At 30.8% G+C, this 21816-nt stretch overlaps 1 protein-coding gene across 2 annotated transcripts in view; it reads right to left on the reverse strand.

Moving 5' to 3' along the window:
* Positions 1-11062: 11062 nt before the first annotated feature.
* LOC136989439 (long-chain fatty acid transport protein 4-like) overlaps positions 11063-21816 on the reverse strand; it is a 77635-nt gene continuing 66881 nt past the window's right edge. For both annotated transcript variants that reach the window (XM_067287587.1, XM_067287586.1), the window contains 4 exons: positions 19464-19601; positions 19194-19358; positions 15383-15529; positions 11063-11448 (listed from right to left, as the gene is read on the reverse strand). In XM_067287587.1, coding sequence (XP_067143688.1) covers positions 11291-11448; positions 15383-15529; positions 19194-19358; positions 19464-19601 — 608 coding nt within the window. In that variant the 3' untranslated portion in view covers positions 11063-11290. The remainder of the gene's footprint in view (positions 11449-15382; positions 15530-19193; positions 19359-19463; positions 19602-21816) is intronic.

Raw genomic sequence — 21816 nt, forward strand, 5'->3', positions numbered from 1 at the left:
TGCTTGCAATTTTGTAGTCGTAAAAATTAACGTGCACGTGCGGCATATTTTTGATTCTTTCCATAGATTTAGAATACAGTAGAGCGTCGAAAATCAGAATCAATTGGGGACTGGGGGTGTTCAGATTAGTCATTTGTTCCCATTACCGACTTTGTACGAAAAAATATATTAACCTGTCCGATGTTCAAATTTTTCTCCCTTGCGTGTCGCTTCGTGTTGAATTTTTCTCTGTTGCGTGTTGCTTCGTGTTGAATTTTCGTCGATTTTAAGCCTAACGAAAATTTTTATAATAATAATCGAGGCTATCGTATCGTTAAAAATTACTTCTGCATTTTGTACAAACAAAATAAATATATTGAAGAATATAAAAAACATGAAAATTATACCTTAAAAGTAAATCTAGTATCAAAAACGTTCGATTCAGCATGACACAATCCGACTGAAAATCGTTCCGATTACTGGCGTTCCGATTAACGACTCTCTACTGTACTTACATAAGGTGATATTCACATTTAAAATTGTGAAGTAAAACATTTTGATACACTTTAGCAAATGGAGGCAGTAAAGGTTCCTGCCACTAAGAATTCAAGTACAGGTCGACTCGAATGTACTGGGACTCTTATCGTTTGGCCATCATCATCACGAACCTGCCACATCCACGAATGGTATAAAAAAATACCATCTTAGAGTCTGCCAATTTTGATAGAGTTAAAATTGTCATAAATAAGGTTTAAATAATTCATCAACCCCTCATTATTCCAAAAACTGAACCAAATTTAAATCCATTATTATGCTAACGGACACCTTATTGTAGCATATAATTTAAACGTCATGCAGCTTCCGCAATCAAAAATCTCCATTTGGAAAGGAAATCGAACCAAAATTTAATTTTATCCCAGTCCGTTTTGTAGACGCACGGCTCATAATATTCGTTTGGCAAGTTAATCTGTAACAGAACAAACTGCAATTGGATTCTCTTCTCGAGTAATTCTCAATAATTCAAATAATTTTTTCCAAATCGGAAAGATTTCCAGAATGTTTCCAGTGTTGTAAAACTCAAACTATTATCCAAGTGCAATTTAATAAATTACAGGAAGATAAATGCCTTCCAACCAATATAACTGTAATGGTTAAAGTCTATCTGAGAATATACAATTCCTTGTTTATCATCAGTTCTATTATAAAAATATTTTTTAAATAATATACTGCACAAGTTTCAGGATATCAAATTAGATGAGTATGGCAAATGATGATATAAAGCCATTTTTTTTACAGATGTGTGACGACATTATATCTGGGGGAGGTTGGGCGGGATGGAATCACTTGTGGATACCTGTTAAGGAGTGGTTTCCAGATGTCGCTAATAGTTAAAATGAACATAAACGATGGTCTATTTTAATAATTTCCAAATGTTCAAATAATTTCCTTTTTATAATATTTTTATTAGTGATGTAACGAATATTCGGTTACTACCCAGTATTCGGCCTATTCGGCCTATTTTTCTCTATTCGGTCGAATACCGAATATTTAAGTCACTATTCGACCGAATACCGAATACCTAAAAACAGGAGTAAGAAATAACAAAAACACAGTAAATTAATCATTTTGGAAACTGTTATTACTGCTAAACATTAAATTATAATTATTAAAGTTAATAAGAAATAGTGTCTAACTCTAGTAAATTATTTCGTAATTAAAATAATATTATAGCCTTTATCTAGCCCGATATCTTATGGCATCGATGGCATGTAGGTTAGAATGTATCGGGCATTAGTGTTATTGTTTAGTTAATTATGTTATATTCGTATTCTTGTATATTTTAATATTTTTTACGATATTTTAAAATGATTTACGAAACGTTTTATTGAAACTTATCGTATTTAATGAAAGAATTATTTATCTATTTCTAGAAGATGAGTAACTAATATATAATTTATTTTATATACAAAGCAAAGAATGAGCATTTCTCATTATATGCAAAAGATAACATTTGAAATCATGTTAATTTTAAAAATATTGACAAAAACAACAGCAACAAATTATCACAAAACTTCACAAATAGAAACCCCCCAATAATATATTTGAACTGTTCCACATCTGGGGAGAAACTAGACCATATGTCCCCACTAAAGTATATATCCTTAGGATACTATTCAGTCTACAAATACAAAATTTTACTGCTTAATTAAAGAGTTAAAAAGATTGATTGCAAATAAAATAACTTATAAGTTATAACTTACATCTAAATACCAACAACTGCCGAATCGTATCGGGCTATTTACGGCTATTACATAAATTATAAACCAATTTGGCACTAGAGGTAGACGTTAGGCTCCATCTCATATTAACTTTAATAATTATAATTTAATTAATTAATTTAAATAATTTAGACTTACTGGAAGAAAAAATCGTAGTGACATCGGGCCAATAGAGAGCAGGGTGCGCAATCCTTGAATAATGAGGTTTGCGCGCTAATTTTTATATGTGCGTTAATCAAGCCGAATAGTTTGGCCGAATATTCGGTATTCGGCTGAGGCCGAATATACTATTCGTTACATCACTAATTTTTATCTATCCTGAGTATTTTTAGATTATCGAACGAAATCTCGCAACCTTCACTATTGCAACGTATGGCTACGACAGAATTAGTTAAATCTAATGGCCCACAAATGTTGTTTTAGGGTTCTTCCGGTTTCACTTATGTATTGGTAATTTGGTTGGCAGCTGTAGGACATTCTATATATAATGTTATTTTGTTGCATTATTTCAATATTTTGAATAATATTTTCTTTAGTTATTAGTAACTTTTTAATATTATTAGTAAATACTGGGGCTAGAGTTATATTATGTGGTTTTAATAGTTTTTTTTTATTTTTTCGAATTGGGATGCGAGTTTTCTATAAGCCATTTGAATCGGTATTATATTTTTTTGGGTTGTAAGCCAGTTTTCTAGCATCTTACTTGGATAGTCGTTTAGTTGAAAGACTTTTCTAAATGTGTTCTGTTTCTTTAGTTTGTTCAAGGTAATTGCTCATACGTGCTTTAATTTTGATGATATACATAGGTATACTGGAATGATAGTTAATGACTTTCCTTACATTACATGGTTTAATATATTTTTAATATATAAACTGTTATGAGACCTTTGGACTGTGATGTCTAAAACCAGTAAATTGTTGTTATATTCAAGTTTGATATCAAAAGCCGTGTTGGTTACTATATTATTGTAAGGATGGTTTGAGGGTTGGTTAAAGTATTATCATAAATTACGAAGGAGTCATCTACATATCTGTTGTATTCTATTATGCCTCTGAGGTTTCTAATAATATGATCTATTTTTATCATACATAATTTAGTTTAATATCTACTAATGGTCTGCATGATTCTTGCAATTTGTGTGTTTTAACTTAAATATTGAGTTTAGGGATTCTTAAGTTGTAATCTTAGTTATTTTTTCTAAGTTTTCACGTATGTGTGATGTAGGATCTTCATTTAGTTTGATACAGTGGGTGATCGGTTAATTACTTTTGAAAAATCCCGAAGTGAGAAAAGCAGCTGACGTTGGACAGATTCTTTAATGTCCCATAGAAAACAACATGACTGATAAAAATGCAAGACTGTGTATATATGTATTTTTATTATTACACATTATATACTTTCTTACTATGTTTATTTATGTTTTATTTTTTGGAGTCTCCAGAATGAATTAATCAAATTCTCACAAAAATCTGTGGTAAATTGATAATCAGTTAATGAACAATTCAGATAGTGAACAGTCTTGGAATGTATTATGTTCATTAACCGATCACCCACTGTATATTGATGTAACAAAATTTAGTCACTTCACATTGTTTTGTTTACTGTACGGGCACTCCTCTAATTACAAACATTTCGACCACACGTCTAAAATTTATATTTCACTTGGATTCTGAAATTCTCTCGCCGCTAGTGAGGTGCCATTTGAAGTCGGTTTTTGGCTGGTAATAAATAATTCACGTGGGTTTGTTATCACGTATTGCCGAGTTTTGTTTTCGTACGAATTATAAGGTTCCGTTGCTGCTAGTGATGTGAGGTCAAAGTCGGTAACAGTGAAAAATGCTGTTACTCTGACATCATTTGTAAAAGTTTATAAAAATTGCAATTAGTGCTTCAAAAATGCATCCAAAACATCATAGTAAATGTAGCAGTGGAGATGGTAATAAACACAAGAAGTGTCTCTAAGGAAACTAAAGTAGACATCATAAAATTGCATTAGATGCAGATCATTTTTTTTCCAATACTGGGAAAATCGTGCAATCTGAGGAAATGTCTTGGAAAATATAAACTTCACCTGTATTTGAATTTTATATTTTCCAAGACATTTCCTCAGATTGCACGATTTTCCCAGTATTGGAAAAAAATGATCTGCACGACTTCCATTCTTCATTTTGATCGAGGTAAGCTCATCCGTTGAAAATTCTTTCACTTTTCTTCTCAAGATTGTAGCTTTGTACTCAAGATTTGTCTTCAGTGACGAAACTTTGTGCAAGCTTTAGATTTTCTTGTTAATTTCCTTGGAGTTGTTTAACTAAGCATTTATTTTTTGTTCCAGTGGCATGAAATTTATTGCCCTTTTTGTCAAGTTGTTTTGTGCTTAAAACTTTTGAAATTTTGATTGGTTGGGCAAACACTGACAACTCATTGAATATTTTTCAGATTGCCTACTGTTTGCTTGTGTCATTTTGTGAATTTTCAAAATGATTTTGTTGCATTCTGAAATTAATGTGCAAAATCCCCATAAACTCCCTACATCAGTATTCACCTTTCAGAATGGTGCAAGTTTGAAAAAACAAACGTTTTCAGCCTTCTAAGACCCACTTCGGGTCACAAATATGTCATTATGAAAACCATTTTATGATTTCTACACTTGGATGCATCCAATTGGTTGCTTTTAGAGGATTTTAAATTCAAATTTTTGTATAAGCTCTTCTGTGCCCAACACATTTGAATGCCAAAACATTAGACGTTCCATCTATTTGAAATTTGTGACCCAAAGTGGGTCTTAGAAGACCGAAAACATTCATTTTACCGGGCAAATACCAGGGAAGGGAATTTCTGCAGTATGGCGCAACCCAGTTTCTAGAGTATTTTTATCCTTGTAAACTTTTACAAAATAAGTTTTTGTGGCTCTTTCCAAATCTGAAGCAAGATTTCATATTTATTGTTTAGTTTCACGCCTCTCCCATGCATCACAAGACATCAAAGTTGCTGTGAATACATGTTTTATTATAATCTAACCTAGTGAATGGATCTATTTACTTGTCAGGCTTATGCCTACTATCTAGGAAGACATACCTAACAGAAAATTTAATTTTTTGCTTTAGTTTTGTATTTTTAAATTTATGTTTTTGTTCAAAATTTGCTCGTTTGATACCTATTATATATTCAGCAACTGAGGAAGACCTACAAAATTAGGTCAAAAGTAATGCTGGAGTTGCATTAAGGTAGGAACTTTTTTAGTTTTTAAAGCAATCTTTACTTTGTAGGATCTCTTTTTGCCCAAATACATGTAGCAATATGATTGGGTACTATACATTAATCTGCAACAGATTTGGCCACAGATGTTGCAACTGCCACTCCAGGTCCTTCACACTCACAGATGGCCAAAGCTGGCATCCATCTGGTCTCACAAATGCTTGACGGGTGACAAATCAGAAGACCAAAGAAATGTAACATTAACTTTTTGGAAAATAGCTGCTTGAAGTCCTGTTGTGAAAGGCAATACATTAGAGTACAGGATTTCTTGCTGTTCCATCAATGCATTTCATGCTACTAATAAACTGTTCTATGTGATGGTTCTCCAGTCTAGCATGCCAATAGTGGAGTTAATAGCAAGGTTAATTGCTAATGTGCCATTCAACACAAAAGTAAGTTAGAAGTGCTCACTAGTGGTCCTCCACATTAATGTGATGGTTGTCAGTTCTCAGATTCAAAATTCGTCACTAAAGACAATATGCTATTATAATATACTTCTTGTCTAGTATATATTTGGAGCACCATGTTAGACTCTTTATTCCTAGACTTATTACACCATCACTGGACACAAGATCAGCCTTAGAAAATCAGTTTATTGTCCCAAAAGTATGCATTTTGGACCTTAAGTCCCTCATCAGCCTTTTTTTTTTTTTAAAAATATTTATGAAATTGATATATCCACATCTACGAAATGCACAGTATGATTTCAACATTTGGTAAAATACAGATAACAAATCCAATCATTATGTATATAATCTGTATTTTACCAAACGTTGAGAGCTTATTGTGCATTTCATAAATATTTTTTAAATAAAAAGCTGATGAGGGACTTACGGTCCAAAATGCATACTTTTTTGGGAAAATAAACTGATTTTCTAAGGCTGATGTTGTGTCCAGTGATGGTGTAATAAGTCTAAGAATAAAGAGGCCAACATAGTGCTCACAAGTATATAGACAATTTGCTGCCACTCTGTAGTAGTCCATGGTTCTGTCCCTGCATCATTGCAAACAAAAGCTAATGATGGGATTGCTGATGGAAGCTCAGGTAACAATTACTGTGAAAATTTACCTGCCAACTGTACAGGAACAGGGTTCTTTAGTAAGGTTTCTGTCTGTCTCTGGTGGTGGATAAAGATGTCATTGCAGCTGTTTGTTCTTTTCTCACAATGAGACAATCGTCTTGCCTGATCGTCTATCAGAGGTGTTCAGAACTTGCTCACCAAGTGTGCACACATGTCCTCACATATTCACTGCCCCAACAGTTCCTCAGTCAGATCAGAAGGACCCAGATGACAGGCAAGTCGGCAAAATGGCCAGCCTGCTTCCTTCGGCCCAATGATGCAGTTGTTCTCAAACTTCGTCAGGTGTGCATAATGTCTTTGACTGGTATTGGAAGACTTCCAAACAAAGGGTACACAAGGTGAGCTTCTGGAAACATTTTTATTATATAATATTGGAGTAGCAATTTTAAGGCACTCCGGGGGCATTTCTTGCATACAATCAGACCACAACTGTAAGCATTTACATACCCTCAAATAGAGTTTTGGAAGTAATCGGACATTTATATCTGTGTTTAATACTCTTAAACATTTTCTCAGCAAAAATAAAGTGTTATTAGTGTTGGTGTGTTAAAATGTTTTCCTGCCGAGGGCAATTTCGAATATGTTCAGGTGCGTAACTTTTCTGTCAACGAGTGTATTATTGTTTAATATAAAAATATAGAATGAAAAGTTATTTTAAACATATAATTGAATGTAGTAATAATAGAAAACATACATAAAATAATAGATTTACTTTTCTGAAAATAATTATTATAGATACAGTTCAATTTTGCAGCTGCTGTTGAATTTTATATATAAAAGCTACGCATAATGATATAATCTTTCTATAAAATATTTTAAAATCTATAACAACAGAAATTAAGTTGACAACAGTTTATATCTTATCTTTAACCATTTCACAACAGAAAATATTTTTGTCTATTTACAAAAGCTTTTATACATAGATCATCATAGTAACTATTGTATAATTTATACATTACATTTAATGTACTTCTTAAGCATTTTTATACATAATTTGATTATTTATGTCAACAGAAATGCCACCGTATAAACAATTGGGAAGAGCACTTCAAAAGCAAAGAATATAATTCATTTCTGCTACATTTCTAAATATTATAAGTACAAATATTTGCAGAATTATTTTTTTTTTACAAATTCTAACTTTATTTATAATTCCGAAACAAATCACAAATATAACAACATTTCTTTCCTCTCCGAGCATTAAAACAATTCATTTCTTGTTAGATAAATGTTAATATAGATGGAAAAACCACCAATAATTGTTCAAATCTCTCGTTCAAAGCCGAATTTCATTTTTGTACATTGCATTTTTCTTAATACACCACAATTATGAAGTAAATGATGACAAGTGTTCCAAGAAAGATTATTTAAACATAATTTTTGTTGCTTAAAATAATATTTTAAATGCTTTATTCAATAAACTTCAAAACTAATATTGTTTATAGATATGTTAATAATATGCCATGAGTTTCTTCAATAAGTTTTTTTTTCATAAAAAACAATCTAATCTCATTTTATTTATACTGACAAATACAACCAATAATATTTTCTGATATTTCTTTTGAAAGTAATGTAATGCGAACACGTGTTTGATCTATTTTATAACATATTATAGCAACATCTATAAAGATCATCCCGAGATATAGTCAATGTTTAATTTCTTCTTGGATGTCGTCATTAGACTAGCTTTGATGAAAAGTAGATCTACTTGTTATCAAAAGGAATAATGCCCAGCCTAGTACAGTAAACTTTTCTAACTCAGAACTTCAAGGGACAGGAAAAAAGTTAGAGTTGCAGACGATTTGAGTTAAAATACAAATCTATTTGGAATTGCCATTTTTCACTCTATTGTTCTTTAACTTCTCTTGTATTATATAAAGATAAATTGATAGTTTTTTGTTTTAAACAGTCAGTGTAACACCCTTCAGCAAAATGTTCAATGCAGGCAATGGAATTGAACAGTTTTGCAGGGACATCTTGAGAGGTCCTCACTTTAGACTGGAACATTGAAAATGGGTGTTGGAAAGTAGATACAACTAACTGAAAATTTCATGAAAATCCAATAATTAGGATCACTTTGGATAGAATAAATATTCAAATTCGAATCGGGGAAGTTGAAAGTAATATAAATCGGTGTTGGGGACCACGAAAACCTTCGACATGGAGACAATTCAAGTTGGAGACATTAAATCTCTGCACTATTCCATTCAGACTGAGTTAATAAAGAAATATTAACTTGGTAAAAGAAAATTAAGCAAATTACAGACATTTGAATTAGAGAAGTTTCACTGTATTTCTTATCACAATCTATTGGGACACTTGGCATTGGAAAAGTCTTCCTGGTCTTACCTAAAATTCTGATTTATCAACATTGGACTTTTATCTGTTCCCCCAAACCAAAAAAACATTTTCAAGGCCTAAGCTTCAGTTTGAAGCAGGTATTCAAGAATCAAATATTGCCTACTTTCAAGGTGAATCTTTCTACCATCAGAAAAAATTTACTACTATGGTAAAGTGCTTCAACAGATACTGATTATAGTATATTAATGCTTATTTGTAATGTGCAATGTCACATATTAGTAGTGTATAGTAGTGACTTTTCCTCTGTAAGAAGCCTTTTGCTATTGCAATATACTTTAGAGATTTTCTCTCTCTATTCAATTTTATTTTTTCAACATTCAAATCTAGATAACTAAGGGTCAATCACATTCAGTTACTAAGATGATGACGTAGTCTTAATTTATTTTCTATCAAAATACTAAAGTAATTATTATTCTTCTTCCTAATACTCCATTAAACAAATTAATTTCATAGATTCATATTGTTAAAAACTTGCGAAATTCTTATTATAACAAACAAGATGAATAATGAAATATAAAAATTAAAATTGTGTATTTAATGAAGTATATAGAAAAAATTATATTGCGATCATTATTTACTAGCTTCCGTGTACATGTCATTTTTAATACATAGTTGCATTTTTAAGTCTATTACTATGTTTAGTTTTTAATAACTTAATATAAATCAAATCTTTACATAGTAATTTGAAGGGAAAAAAAGCTGCATTAAATACTAAAAATTATTATATTCTAATCAATCGACATTATTATTTATTCTATTCGAGAAGTTAGCATTCCCTCTGTTTTGACAATTTTATGGACCATAAATTGACATTCTTGAACACTAAGGGATGTATTGCAATTCATCTTCATAAAAGTTTTGTAAGTCTATGCCCTTTACTTTTAATGATACATATAAAAATTTTTAATCTACTTTCAGAAGCTATGTCAGTTTGAAGTTTAATCAACTGAATACTTAATAATAACTATTAACAGATAGATATACAGATCTTAATCTTAATCTTTTTAAATTCCAATACAGTAGTGATTTGTAAAATGAGTACAAAATAATCTGATATGGAATTACATAGCAAATTATATTGCAGAAAAATAGTGTAGATATATATATATATTTTTAAATCTTTTTACAAAATTGATGTGATGGCAAACTGTAAATACAGATAAGAAAGCTGTGTGCTTGAGATCAGCAAGTTACGATGCTAAATAATTATTATTATCTATGAAAAGTTTACTATTATTATTGTGCATTACCGTCAAAGTAAAATAATTTAAAAATTGTTTGAATTTTTAAATATTAGCAATGAAAGTAAAAGGATATAGAATCAAATTTAGAAGATATCCGTTGTTATATAGAATTTCTTAAACTTATTGAAGAATCCCAACATGGTAAGAATGTTAAATTTTTAGTTCTTTCTCTTTCATATTTAACAAACTTACTTGACATATGTAAATATATTTTCCTTTCAATTAAACATCTTAATCAGAACTAAAAATTAAAAGATAATTTTTAACTGTGAAAAGTTTTGCAGCAATATTGTTTTCAAGTTTATCAATTTATTCCTATAGGAAATTTTGTAAGTTTTATATTTTATATTTCATCTTTAACAAGCACTTGTACACCAGTTTCAATAACTGTTGGATGGCCTAAGATGTAAGTAACAAAATTCAATCTCACCAATACATACAAATTATACTTAATCATTACAATGTCATTTAGAGGACAAATATATATTATGATTATAAACTCAAAAATTTATCAGATGCTCACTTAAAAGTATTGTGTAAACAACTCACAAAATGATTTAACATAAAAATATGATTTCAGAATGTACAATTGTACTTATATCAGTACATATATAAAGTAGCACATAATTTCTAAAATAACTTACAATAAAAATATGTAAACCCTTATACATTTTTTTTTCATTATGTGCATAAGAAACAGATTTTGTATAATAATAAAAAGAGATGATAGAAAATTGACTACAACTGGAATGATATTTTTAATAAGAGATTTGTACAAATAATTAGCATAACATAAAATATACTCGACAATGAACAACTGAATATTTAAGATCGTGTAAAGTACTTTAATATATACAAAACAAAATATATTAGAAATTTAGCTAAGTACAGAAAACATTACAATTATCAAATTAATTGTATAAAATAGTAGCCAATATAACAACAATCGATTTGTTATCTGTTAGAGCTATTTTCAATGTCAATGACACTTATACCTTCTCTAAGTACATTCTGACATGGTCCCAACAATAATACCATAATACTTGTATGCTTTGTAAAACCATAATTTTTCAAATTGGAATTGATAAGTTATAAACGTATTTTACCTTCGCAGATATCTTTATAAGAACTTTCATTTAGTTGTACATAACACTGTTTTGGAATATCTAAATAATATAAAGGATCTTTCACCTTAGATATGTCAAATTCTTCTTCTCTCAATTTGTTTTTCTTCAATTTAAAAGTACCTTTAAAAAATAATTAAGAGTCATTGTTAAAAGTTTTAGTTATAGAACCAATAAAAATGTTTCCAATTTCTTCAGAGCCATTATTTTATATACAGTATTATACACATTTGTTTTTGTTTATAGTTAAATGTGATTATACTGGTCATCTGCAATGAAGAAAACTCAAAATTGTATAAATCATATTTTATACAATTTTGAGTGTTCTTTAATAAAATAACAATATATATAACAAAATATATATTTTAGTTGAATAAATGATACTTGTATAACATATTACTGGATGTTCAGAAAATAATGCACTGTAGGAGCACCCGATGAGGCAAGAATGCTGTCCAGCACTGATGATGTCAGTGCTTCGCTGCATGGCAATGTTGGACGACATTCATAATGTTGTCTGGCATTCTTATGGTATACAGTACCTGATGGGTGATCGCATCTACCTCCTGTATGTGATAGGTTTGCAGACTGTATGGTCACAAAGTGCTTTCAAAAATTACTGATGTCAATTTTCAATAATTAATAATAAAGATGTACTGTATGTTGCAAGCATCCATTGTTATGGTAATTATGCAAATTTCCGTGTCTGTGACAATAGTGTTTTGTTACACTGGACAGGTATTTAAAGTTGATTTAGCAGAGTGCAGCCTGTGACAGAATGAGATGTTACAACTTTAACTTCAGGGATGCAGCATGAGGGATGTCGTGGTGTAATTCCACGCATTGCATCCCATCAGCCATATCCCTAACATAATACAATATTAAGAATGATAGCTAAATTTTGATGATGTACCAATGTCTGAGAGGCCCAAGAGTTGTCCATAGCTGCATCATCTATTGTACATCATGGCCACATTTACAGTACACCCAACTACTTCCATTTGCCCTGTGGCTCTGGAGGCAGAAATTGGGTCAACATATGTGTGTAATTCTCAAGAGGTTCCATTAACATCTGTAGAAGTCCCAATGTCATCAAGAGCTTCTCCCTAAAGACCACAATGCAAGGATAAACTTTGCAGAAATATTTGTGGATCTTAGCAACAAAGACCCTACCATTCCAGGCAAATTTGCTTCACAAACAAAGCGTTCTTTTATGTTTGCAGTGAGGTAAACTTCACTAACATGTGCTACTGGGCACAGGGAAATCCACATCGCTTGCAAGTGAGTATACTCAATGTTGGCAGTGTTAACATTTGGGCTGGATTACTAGACTGATGATTTCCTGGGTTGTTTTTTATTGATGACACCCTTAACTCCCAAAAGTACTTGGAGCTCTTAGTAGAGCATGTTGGACCACTTCTTGTAGATGTTGCTCTTGATAACACCATTTTATACCAACATAATGGCATCCCCACCAATTGGGATCTTCCTGTTAGAGAATGGTTACATGCCACTTTACCAGGAATGTGGATTGGTGGAAGAGGTCCATATCCAAAGCTTTCCTGCTCCACTGATTTGACACCATTACATAGCCCCAATGAAAAATTCTAAAGAACAGGGTTTATTGAACAGTCACATGGCTCTGGAGGCAATTAAAAACATTGAAGATTTACAACAACAACACAATTTTTTTTATTAAACATAATTGATGCTTCCATGCAGATAATGGTTAACAAGCTAAGGAAGGTTGAGGAAGATTTTCAAAATCTTTTTCACCTTGCATACTGTCAGATAGCACAGAGCACCCATTTCAAACACCTCATGAAATTGATAAAATGTCCTTGTCAATAATTTCATTTTTCTTGGAGTTTACAAGAGAATTTCTTTTTTCCTTCATTTCAACAAAGCAGCATGAAATTAACATGTAATTTTATTTTTGATTTAAAACAACCTTGTAGCTATTGCTCAGTCAGTACTGTACAACTGTATGTATGTAGTACAAAGATTGCTATTCCTATTTTCCATAATTCCACATAACATAACATAACTGACAGAACACTGCACATTGTGCTTGCTGGGCAGTATTCTTACTTCACCAGGTACTCCTATGGTGCATTATTTTTTGAACACTTTGTATATATTTTAATCAAACAACTAAATAGAGAATAAATGCTATTACTTTCATTTAGGATAAAGTGCAATATGTAAAATTATGAATTGTATTTATAATTCACACAGACCAAAACAAATATATAATACACATCTTGGCAAAACTGAGACATTTAAATATAATCACAGAACAATGAAAAAGAAAGTTTAATAGGCAAAAAATGATGAAATCACAAACTTTAAAGAACTTAAAATTTGCAAATATATTAAAATTCTTTAAGTTTAATTTCTTCAAATGTTTTCATGGGGATTATAAAAAGTGCTTTGTTTTTACATAGCTTTTATTCAGAAAGAATTTTTTTTTTAAATATGGCAGGAAAAAATATTTAAATTTCATAATACAATTGGATGCTGAACAAAATGACTCTCAATGAAAAATAGCACAGAGTGGAACTTGATCTTGCAACTTCTGCTTCTGTAACTGGGGATGACTTTGTACCAACAACCTTCCATGATTCTCAAATAAATTCCAGCATGATGTGTGGACACACACACACACACCATACTGGAATTATATATATTTTTGTATTATATATGTTACCGGCCAAACCCGATTTCAGGCCAAACTAGTTTGTCCTAAGCCAAACTGATTTAGAATTATTATTCAAGTACATTCATTAATGGTTAAAATAAAATTAAAAGACAATCAATTAGATGAACAATATTTATTCAAACACAGTCTACTTAATTATAAAAAACGGTATTGACTAGAAGTGATACAACACCTGTACAAAACTATAAAATAAAAATAAGCTAATCAGTACTTATCAGTTTGTATTTTTTTAATTAAGCCATGCACTTTTAAGGGTTTATAAATATAAAGGTACGAAAATATTTTCAAAAATTCAAACGAAATAATAAAAATAATGGTTAAAGTGTACCTAGGTAACCCCAATGGTAGTGCTTCAGTTAGGTTAACTACATTTTTAGTAGACATTTCCTTTTTTTTCTTTTGTTCAAGAACTACCATGAATCAATAACTAGTGACATTAAACACTGGGCGGCCTGCCGGCGGCTCCCCTCCGGGAGGAGTCTGTCAGGAGCACGAACAGTTGGGAGTGCCGCCATTAGGGTTACCTAGGTACACTTTAACCAAAATAACTTTTAGAGTCAAACTAAAATTAAAAATGAACTTATTTGTGCTTCTTAGTGTAACATACAAAATATTTAATCTTTTATTTATTTTTACAGGGTGTACTGTGGTGGCATTTTGAATTACACAAAATGATTTTTTTTTTACACTGGTACCTATTTGTAGTACATAAATCAGTTTGGCCTTGGCCAAACTAGATTGTTCTATGTTAAACTAGTATATCCTGAAACGTGTAGGACAAACTAGTTTGGCCTGAAATCGAGTTTGGCCAGTAACACGTATATATATATATAAACAATGAAGCCCAAATTATTCTAATCATTAAATGCTAAGGCTGGCTAATTATTTTCATAGATATCATGCAATTTTGACTAAAGGTAGGCAATTGTGTTGCCATTTTGTATTAAATTTAATTAATTAATTAAAAAATGATTATCAATTTAATACAAGATGGGAGCATAACAACCTATCTTTAGTCTAAATTATGTAATATCTATGAAATTAATTAGTCAACCTAATAGTCAATTTGGTCAATGTTGTTTAAAATGTTTTACTTTTTAGAATTTAAAATTTTATTATATTTACAAATTTTTAAAAAGTAATGTAATTAAATACTTATAAACAGTATTAAAATTTTAGAAATGAAACTTTTTCAAACAAAGTTTTTGCAGATGAACAATATACTATTAAATTTCAAGATGATGCATTTTTAGTTTTAATTATTTATAATTTATAAATTACTTAAACAGGAATTCTTTTTATTAGCTATTTAGTTTAAAATTTAAAAAATAATACCTGTTAATTCTACTTCACTGACAAATCGTAGAAATAATGGAACAGCATATAATGGCAAAACTTTCCTCATTTCACTTAACAAATGGTCTAAATTAATTTCATGATTTGGATCACAAATTGCAGCCATACCAGCTTTACCTTCACAACCTAAAATTTAATGGAATTAATTAACGATTGTCAATAGATGAAAATGCTTAAAGAGATTCTTACCTACCAAAAACAGGAATAAATTTCTAAAATAAAAATGAATTCACAGAAATTTTACTAGAAATCAATACTACGAGGGCTGTTCGGAAAGTTCGCAGCCTTGCCTATATGCGGCGCTGCGATCAATTTAATTTTTGGCGGGAATTATTCAGACATCTTTGCTAAAGATACAATACCAATTTCCGCTTGATTTGTCGTAAAGTTTTGCCACGATCGCTTAGCAGATAGATAGTGTGCAAGTGCTTTGTCAAAAATGAAGACGACGGAGACTCGTGCAGTCATAAAATACCTGACGAAAACAGGGTTGACCCCATCTCAAATCAAAGCTGACATGGATGAAGTTTTGGGAGAGTCTGCTCCTTTGTACACCACTGTGAAAAAATGGACAGCCCTTTTTAAATCTGGCAGAGAGAGTGTGGAAGATGACCCTCGCAGCGGACGGCCGTCAACTGCTGTCACTGAAGAGAATATCGACAAAGTTCACGATTTTGTGTTAGTAGATTGCCATTTGAAAACGCGTGAGATAGCTGAGACAACAGGCATCTCTGTCGACCGAGTGCACCACATCTTAACTGAAAATTTGGGTATGACGAAGGTCTCAACAAGGTTGTTGCCGCATCTGCTGACCGCCGAGCAAAATTGTGTTCGCACTTTGATGTCAAAGGAGTGTTTGGACTTCTACGAGAAAAATCTGCAGGATTTCTTGCATTGGTTTGTGACTACTGATGAAATATGGCTCCATTACTACACTCCTGAAACAAAAGAACAGTCGAAGCAGTGGAAACACCACAGTTGGCCACCACCAAAGAAGGCTAAGACAGTTCCATCAGCGGGGAAAGTAATAGCTTCGGTTTTTTGGGATGCTAAAGGCATCATCTTTATTGACTATCTAGAAAGAGGAAAGACCATCAATGCTGTCTATTACTGTGAACTTTTGGAAAAACTGAAGAAAGAAATCGAAGAAAAGAGACAACACTTGAAGAAGAAAAAGGGTTCCGTTCCACCACGATAATGCACCTGCATATTCCGGCAGAATCTCCGAACAAAAGATAAACGAACTTCGCTTCCAATTAGTTCCACATCCACCGTACTCACCCGATTTGGCCCCCAGTGACTTCCACCTTTTTCCAAACCTAAAAAATTCTTGGCTGGAAAGAGATCCCACTCAAATGACAAAGTCATCTCTGAAGTGAATGAGAATTTTGCACACCTTGACAAATTGACCTATTGTGATGGCATAAAAAAGCTAGAACATCGCTGGAATAAGTGCATTGCTAACAAAGGAGACTACATTGAAAAATAAAAAAAGTTTTAACATTATTTTGTTTGTTGTTCTATTTGAGGCCGCGAACTTTCCGAACAGCCCTCGTAATATTAATTTTTATTTATTAGATCCTGTTAATATTCTAATAGATTTTCTGTATTTATTTTCATATAGCAAATGTTTTGTAATACCGATTTATTAAATTTGTTTCATAAATATTCAATCTGTCTAATATAACCTGACTTGCTTTAAGAAACATATTCAGGATATGTACAGGTAATTCCATCTGTGATTCCCTGACCTATTATGACATTATTCCCCTTTCCATTATGTAATATTCAGCAAAGCCTATTTAAGCCCATTTTCTACACAATTATATAAATTTTCATTAGAAAGCACTTTATTCACTAACGAAAAACTTCATGAAAAATTTATTACGTAATTAGCTTTGTCTTGTTTCTTTGTCATTTAATTTAAATAATTATGAAATTTTTTATTTCATAGATTTTATTTAAATAAGAAAAAGACTCACGTTACATCATAAAATCAAATTTTCTTAAAGTGAGGAGGTGGGAAATTCAAAATAATTTAAACAGAATAAATTGTGCACTCTATGCGAGAGAGAAATGCTTATCGTGAACTATTTTTGGTCCAGCACGAGCCCATTTAAGGTCATTGTATTTCTTCCCATCCCTCCCTGAAACTTATAGTTCAAAAACACCATCAACAACAACTTGCTTTCCTGTCAAAACTCTGCCATTTCCATTATAACTACTATAACTCTATGGCGATATTTTGGTATACCTCTGAAATTCCGCAGGCCACCTGAAGATGAAAATTTGCATTTAGAGAGAAGACACTTCGTAGATCATCAAGCCATCAAAATTGGCAGAATTATTATCTCCACATACTATATGTGGCCAGCAGCAAAGAATACAACAAATAAAAATACACAAATTGCATGAGGTCCGCCACGTGGTCTGAAATGTTCCATACACATTATCATTAAGCCGACTGACAGTTCTTTAACCACTCACCATGGCATAAACTGACTGCAAAGGGTTAACTAGATGTTATGCAGTCAAAAAAAAAATTGGGAGGATTGTGTATGGACACAATTATAATTATTTAAGCCATGAATTCTTCTTTGTGTTATTAGAGGAAGGATAAGCTGTAAACAAATAAAGTCCTGGTGGTTATCACATTCCAAGTCAATATCTATCATGGTTCAGGCAGCAGTGCAATCAAGATATTGTCAGAGTTGATGCACTCTGTTTTCTTACACTCTATATGTAATCTGCATTGTTCAGCATTAGTCATTCTGGGCTTTTCTGTTCCTTTTAAATTTTTCTTTCCAGATATATGTTTCTTACATTTCTGTTCATATTTCCTTTCCAATCTCTTCAACATTATGAAAATTTTCTTCAACCTACATAATTATTGGCTTATAACTTTACAAATTCTATTTTATCAGCTATTATTGCTAAATAATATTGTAGATCCCATTGTCCTGTACAAATCAACACCAATTTCGATGTCCTATATATTCACAATCCAAAGTTTCGTTGCCCAAACGTCGTCGCACAGCATTGCCATTTTCAGTGTTCACGTGCAACTGCTAGCCCACCCCACTATGCACCATTTTAAATACAGACATAAACCTTCTATTGAATAAAATTTAACTCATTATATCTCATAAACTATAAATGATGATCTAAGCATGACAACTATTGCCATTTTTTTTTGGTCGCTACAGTTTTCTTAGACCCTCCCTTTATTGAACCAAATTTAAAGATGTATTCAGATCAAAAAGCAACAGATGGATTCTGCAGTACTGACCTTTTCTGCTAAAAGTCTTATTCCCTGACTTTCCAGGTCTGTATGAACCCTGCATATTATTAACATATAAAATTTAATTTTGATTATTAGCCACTACAACTTCAAGATATATTTTAAGTGTATTACATGAGTTTATTCAATTATGGAATAATATAAAGACAACACATGATTAAATATTCAGTATCAGTGAAAATTTGTTTTTAAATAATTATTTCTAAAATGTTCTCATTCTGTATTTTTACCTAAACAAACAAATCTTTAGAATTAATAATAATAATACTCATTGAAAAGGACATTGATTGAGAATTACAAAGTTTTAAATTGAAATGGAAAGTCTGTGCATTTAATATAATCTGCTATAGTTCACCTCATTTAAAGTTAATAAAATAAAATTATGACGACGACGATGATGCAAACATTGTTATCAAAGAAAAAAAATATCAAAATTATTTTAAACCCAATTATTTATTTTGAGATTTAATTATTATGTTAGCAATTTACCTGGAACTGAAACTCCATATACAACACTATCTTTATTTCCAACAATTTTGCTAATAACACCTTCAACTTCCGTAGTTGAAACATTTTCACCTTTCCATCTAAAAGTATCACCAGTACGATCAACAAAATACAAGTAACCATTTTCATCCATAACTAATGTATCTCCTAAGATATAAAAAAAATTCAGTAATGAATTTCTAAAAATTTATAAAATTATTTTTGATTTTATCAAAAGAAATTTAAAAAGTCACTTTTTTATATATAAAATACCTGACAGAAAGGCAAAATCTCCATGTTTAAAAACATTTCTCACAATTTTTTTGTCATTTGCTGATGAATTTACGTAACCATCAAATGAACGAAGTGGGTCCGTATTAATAATCTTTCCTACTAACTCACCAGGTTCACCTGAAAAAAATCATTATTATACTACTTATTATTATTATTAATTCTAAATTGTAAAATTATGTTTTAAAAATGTGTTTCATTTCAATATCAATCAATCAATCAAATCACCATTTATTTGGTGTTGCTTCTGGCTTTAAAAGAAGGTACAAATACATAAAAACAACAAACATTACTTACAGTACAATGCGATATTTCTTATTATCTAGGTACAATTATGTATAACTTGAAATTAATAAAACTATTTTAATAAAATTTAAACTTTATAAATATTTATTAAACATCACAGAACTTTAATATGACTTCTTTATATGATGATAATTTAAGTCAATTGACCAAAAACAAAAAAATCCTTTAAATGTTCAGTAAATTTGAAGGATACAAACATTTTCTAATATTTTCAAAAAAGTAAAAGGACAATTGGAATAGGCTGTTATATTAATTCTGTAACCTTCTTAATAAATTTACTGCATTTAAAAAAACAGTAAATTATTAAGTCGTAACTATATAATCAAGGGTTTGATCTTACAAGTGAAATTTCTTAACAGATAATATCAAGGTGTCCACAGGGAGATAGGAAAGTTTCCAAGAAGCTGTGCTTCTGCTCTATGTACAGATTATCTTGAGCCCAATATTAATCTCTCCAAGACTAGAAAAGTTCAGCTAAAAAAGCCTTTTATCAGGAAACTGATTAAAATAAGCAAATGAAAATCCCAAATAAGACAATAAGCACTCAACTAGGGAAGGCCAAGTTATTCATAGAAATATTATTATACGTGGGTTTTTAATCTCAATTTATTAACAAACTTCCAACTTTCACCAGAATTTTAATTTTCAAAATCAGAAAGTTGACCTTAGTCTGAAACAAATTCTTCTTGGCATTACAAATGGATTCAAAATTTTTGTTTAAATTAGAACAGAATACATAAACAATTTAAACTTGGCAATATAAGTAGAGAAAAGAACCGCGTGCACTTGTTGAGAATGGAATTTCCCCAATATGTTTATTTTCGTACCATGGGTTCATGTGATCACAAGTAACTGTATATACAGTACTAGTACTGAACATCAAGTGTTCTAGTACGTGTTTGAAAGATTATGATAACATTATGAAAAATCATAAAGGAGCTAAATCTGTTTTTAATTGAACATTTGAATGAGTTATTATTTTCAATTTTGAAAACAAAAATTTTTATTTAGTTAAGATTGGTACTTTGAGAAATATCTTTTTAAATTGCTGTAGTATTAAAATTTTAAAATAAGACGATTTATCATACAAAAGTATTTTATAATATTTTACAACAGGAAAACTGACTTTGATAAAGAGGAAAAACAATTATTTATTATTCATTAATAATGTCTATAATGTTAAAAAGTATAAATTTGTTTTTTTTCCCCTTAATAAATACTCAGAATTTTTAAAATATTAATAAACTGCAAGAAAATTTAATCTGAAATTAACTTTTTTGTTACATAATCAAAATTATTAAAATAAAAATTGAAAAGTGATAAATGCTATATATTATTTAAATCACAATTATTTGTAACCTTTTATACTTTGTTTTCATTTTAGACTATTTCATTAAAGGGTACCCCCCAAATTGAAGGCATAAAATGGTGAAAAGTCTGGAAAAAATTTTATCGACATAAGATCGTTAATTTTAAAGCATTACAGATCGTTCTCTTGAATTTGTAATATCATATAACTAATGCAGTTTCTAAAATCACAAAATGTTTTAAAATTTAAAGATGGCAATTGATACATTTTACTAGGGGCTTGATCCTATTCTGTCATTTTGCACTGCTCTCTATGATAATACAGAGTTATAATACTGAACCCCAATTATCCATGGTAATGTGGACAGATGCTATCTCAGATAACAGTAAATTTGAAATCCAATCCCAATTATCCAAAGTATAATACTTGTACATTTTATCCACATATAATGTACATATGCATCTTCCACAAATTCATCCATGCTGCAAACTGAAAAAACACTCATGAATTATTTGTTTTTTTATTTTTACTTCAGAGAGAGCAAAATGATGCTAAAAAGTGTCATTTTGCTATCTCTCATGCTCAGTGATCAGTCCCGTTGAGTGTTGGCCTTTCTCATAATGGATATTGCTTACATCACGCGATATAAAATCAATTAATGAACAGAATATGGCAAGATGATGATATGTGTAGTTGTGATGAAGGCCAGAACAATCAGGT

The sequence above is a fragment of the Centruroides vittatus genome, unplaced genomic scaffold (assembly GCF_030686945.1).
Source record: "Centruroides vittatus isolate TY-2023 unplaced genomic scaffold, ASM3068694v2 scaffold_576, whole genome shotgun sequence".
Taxonomy (NCBI): domain Eukaryota; kingdom Metazoa; phylum Arthropoda; class Arachnida; order Scorpiones; family Buthidae; genus Centruroides; species Centruroides vittatus.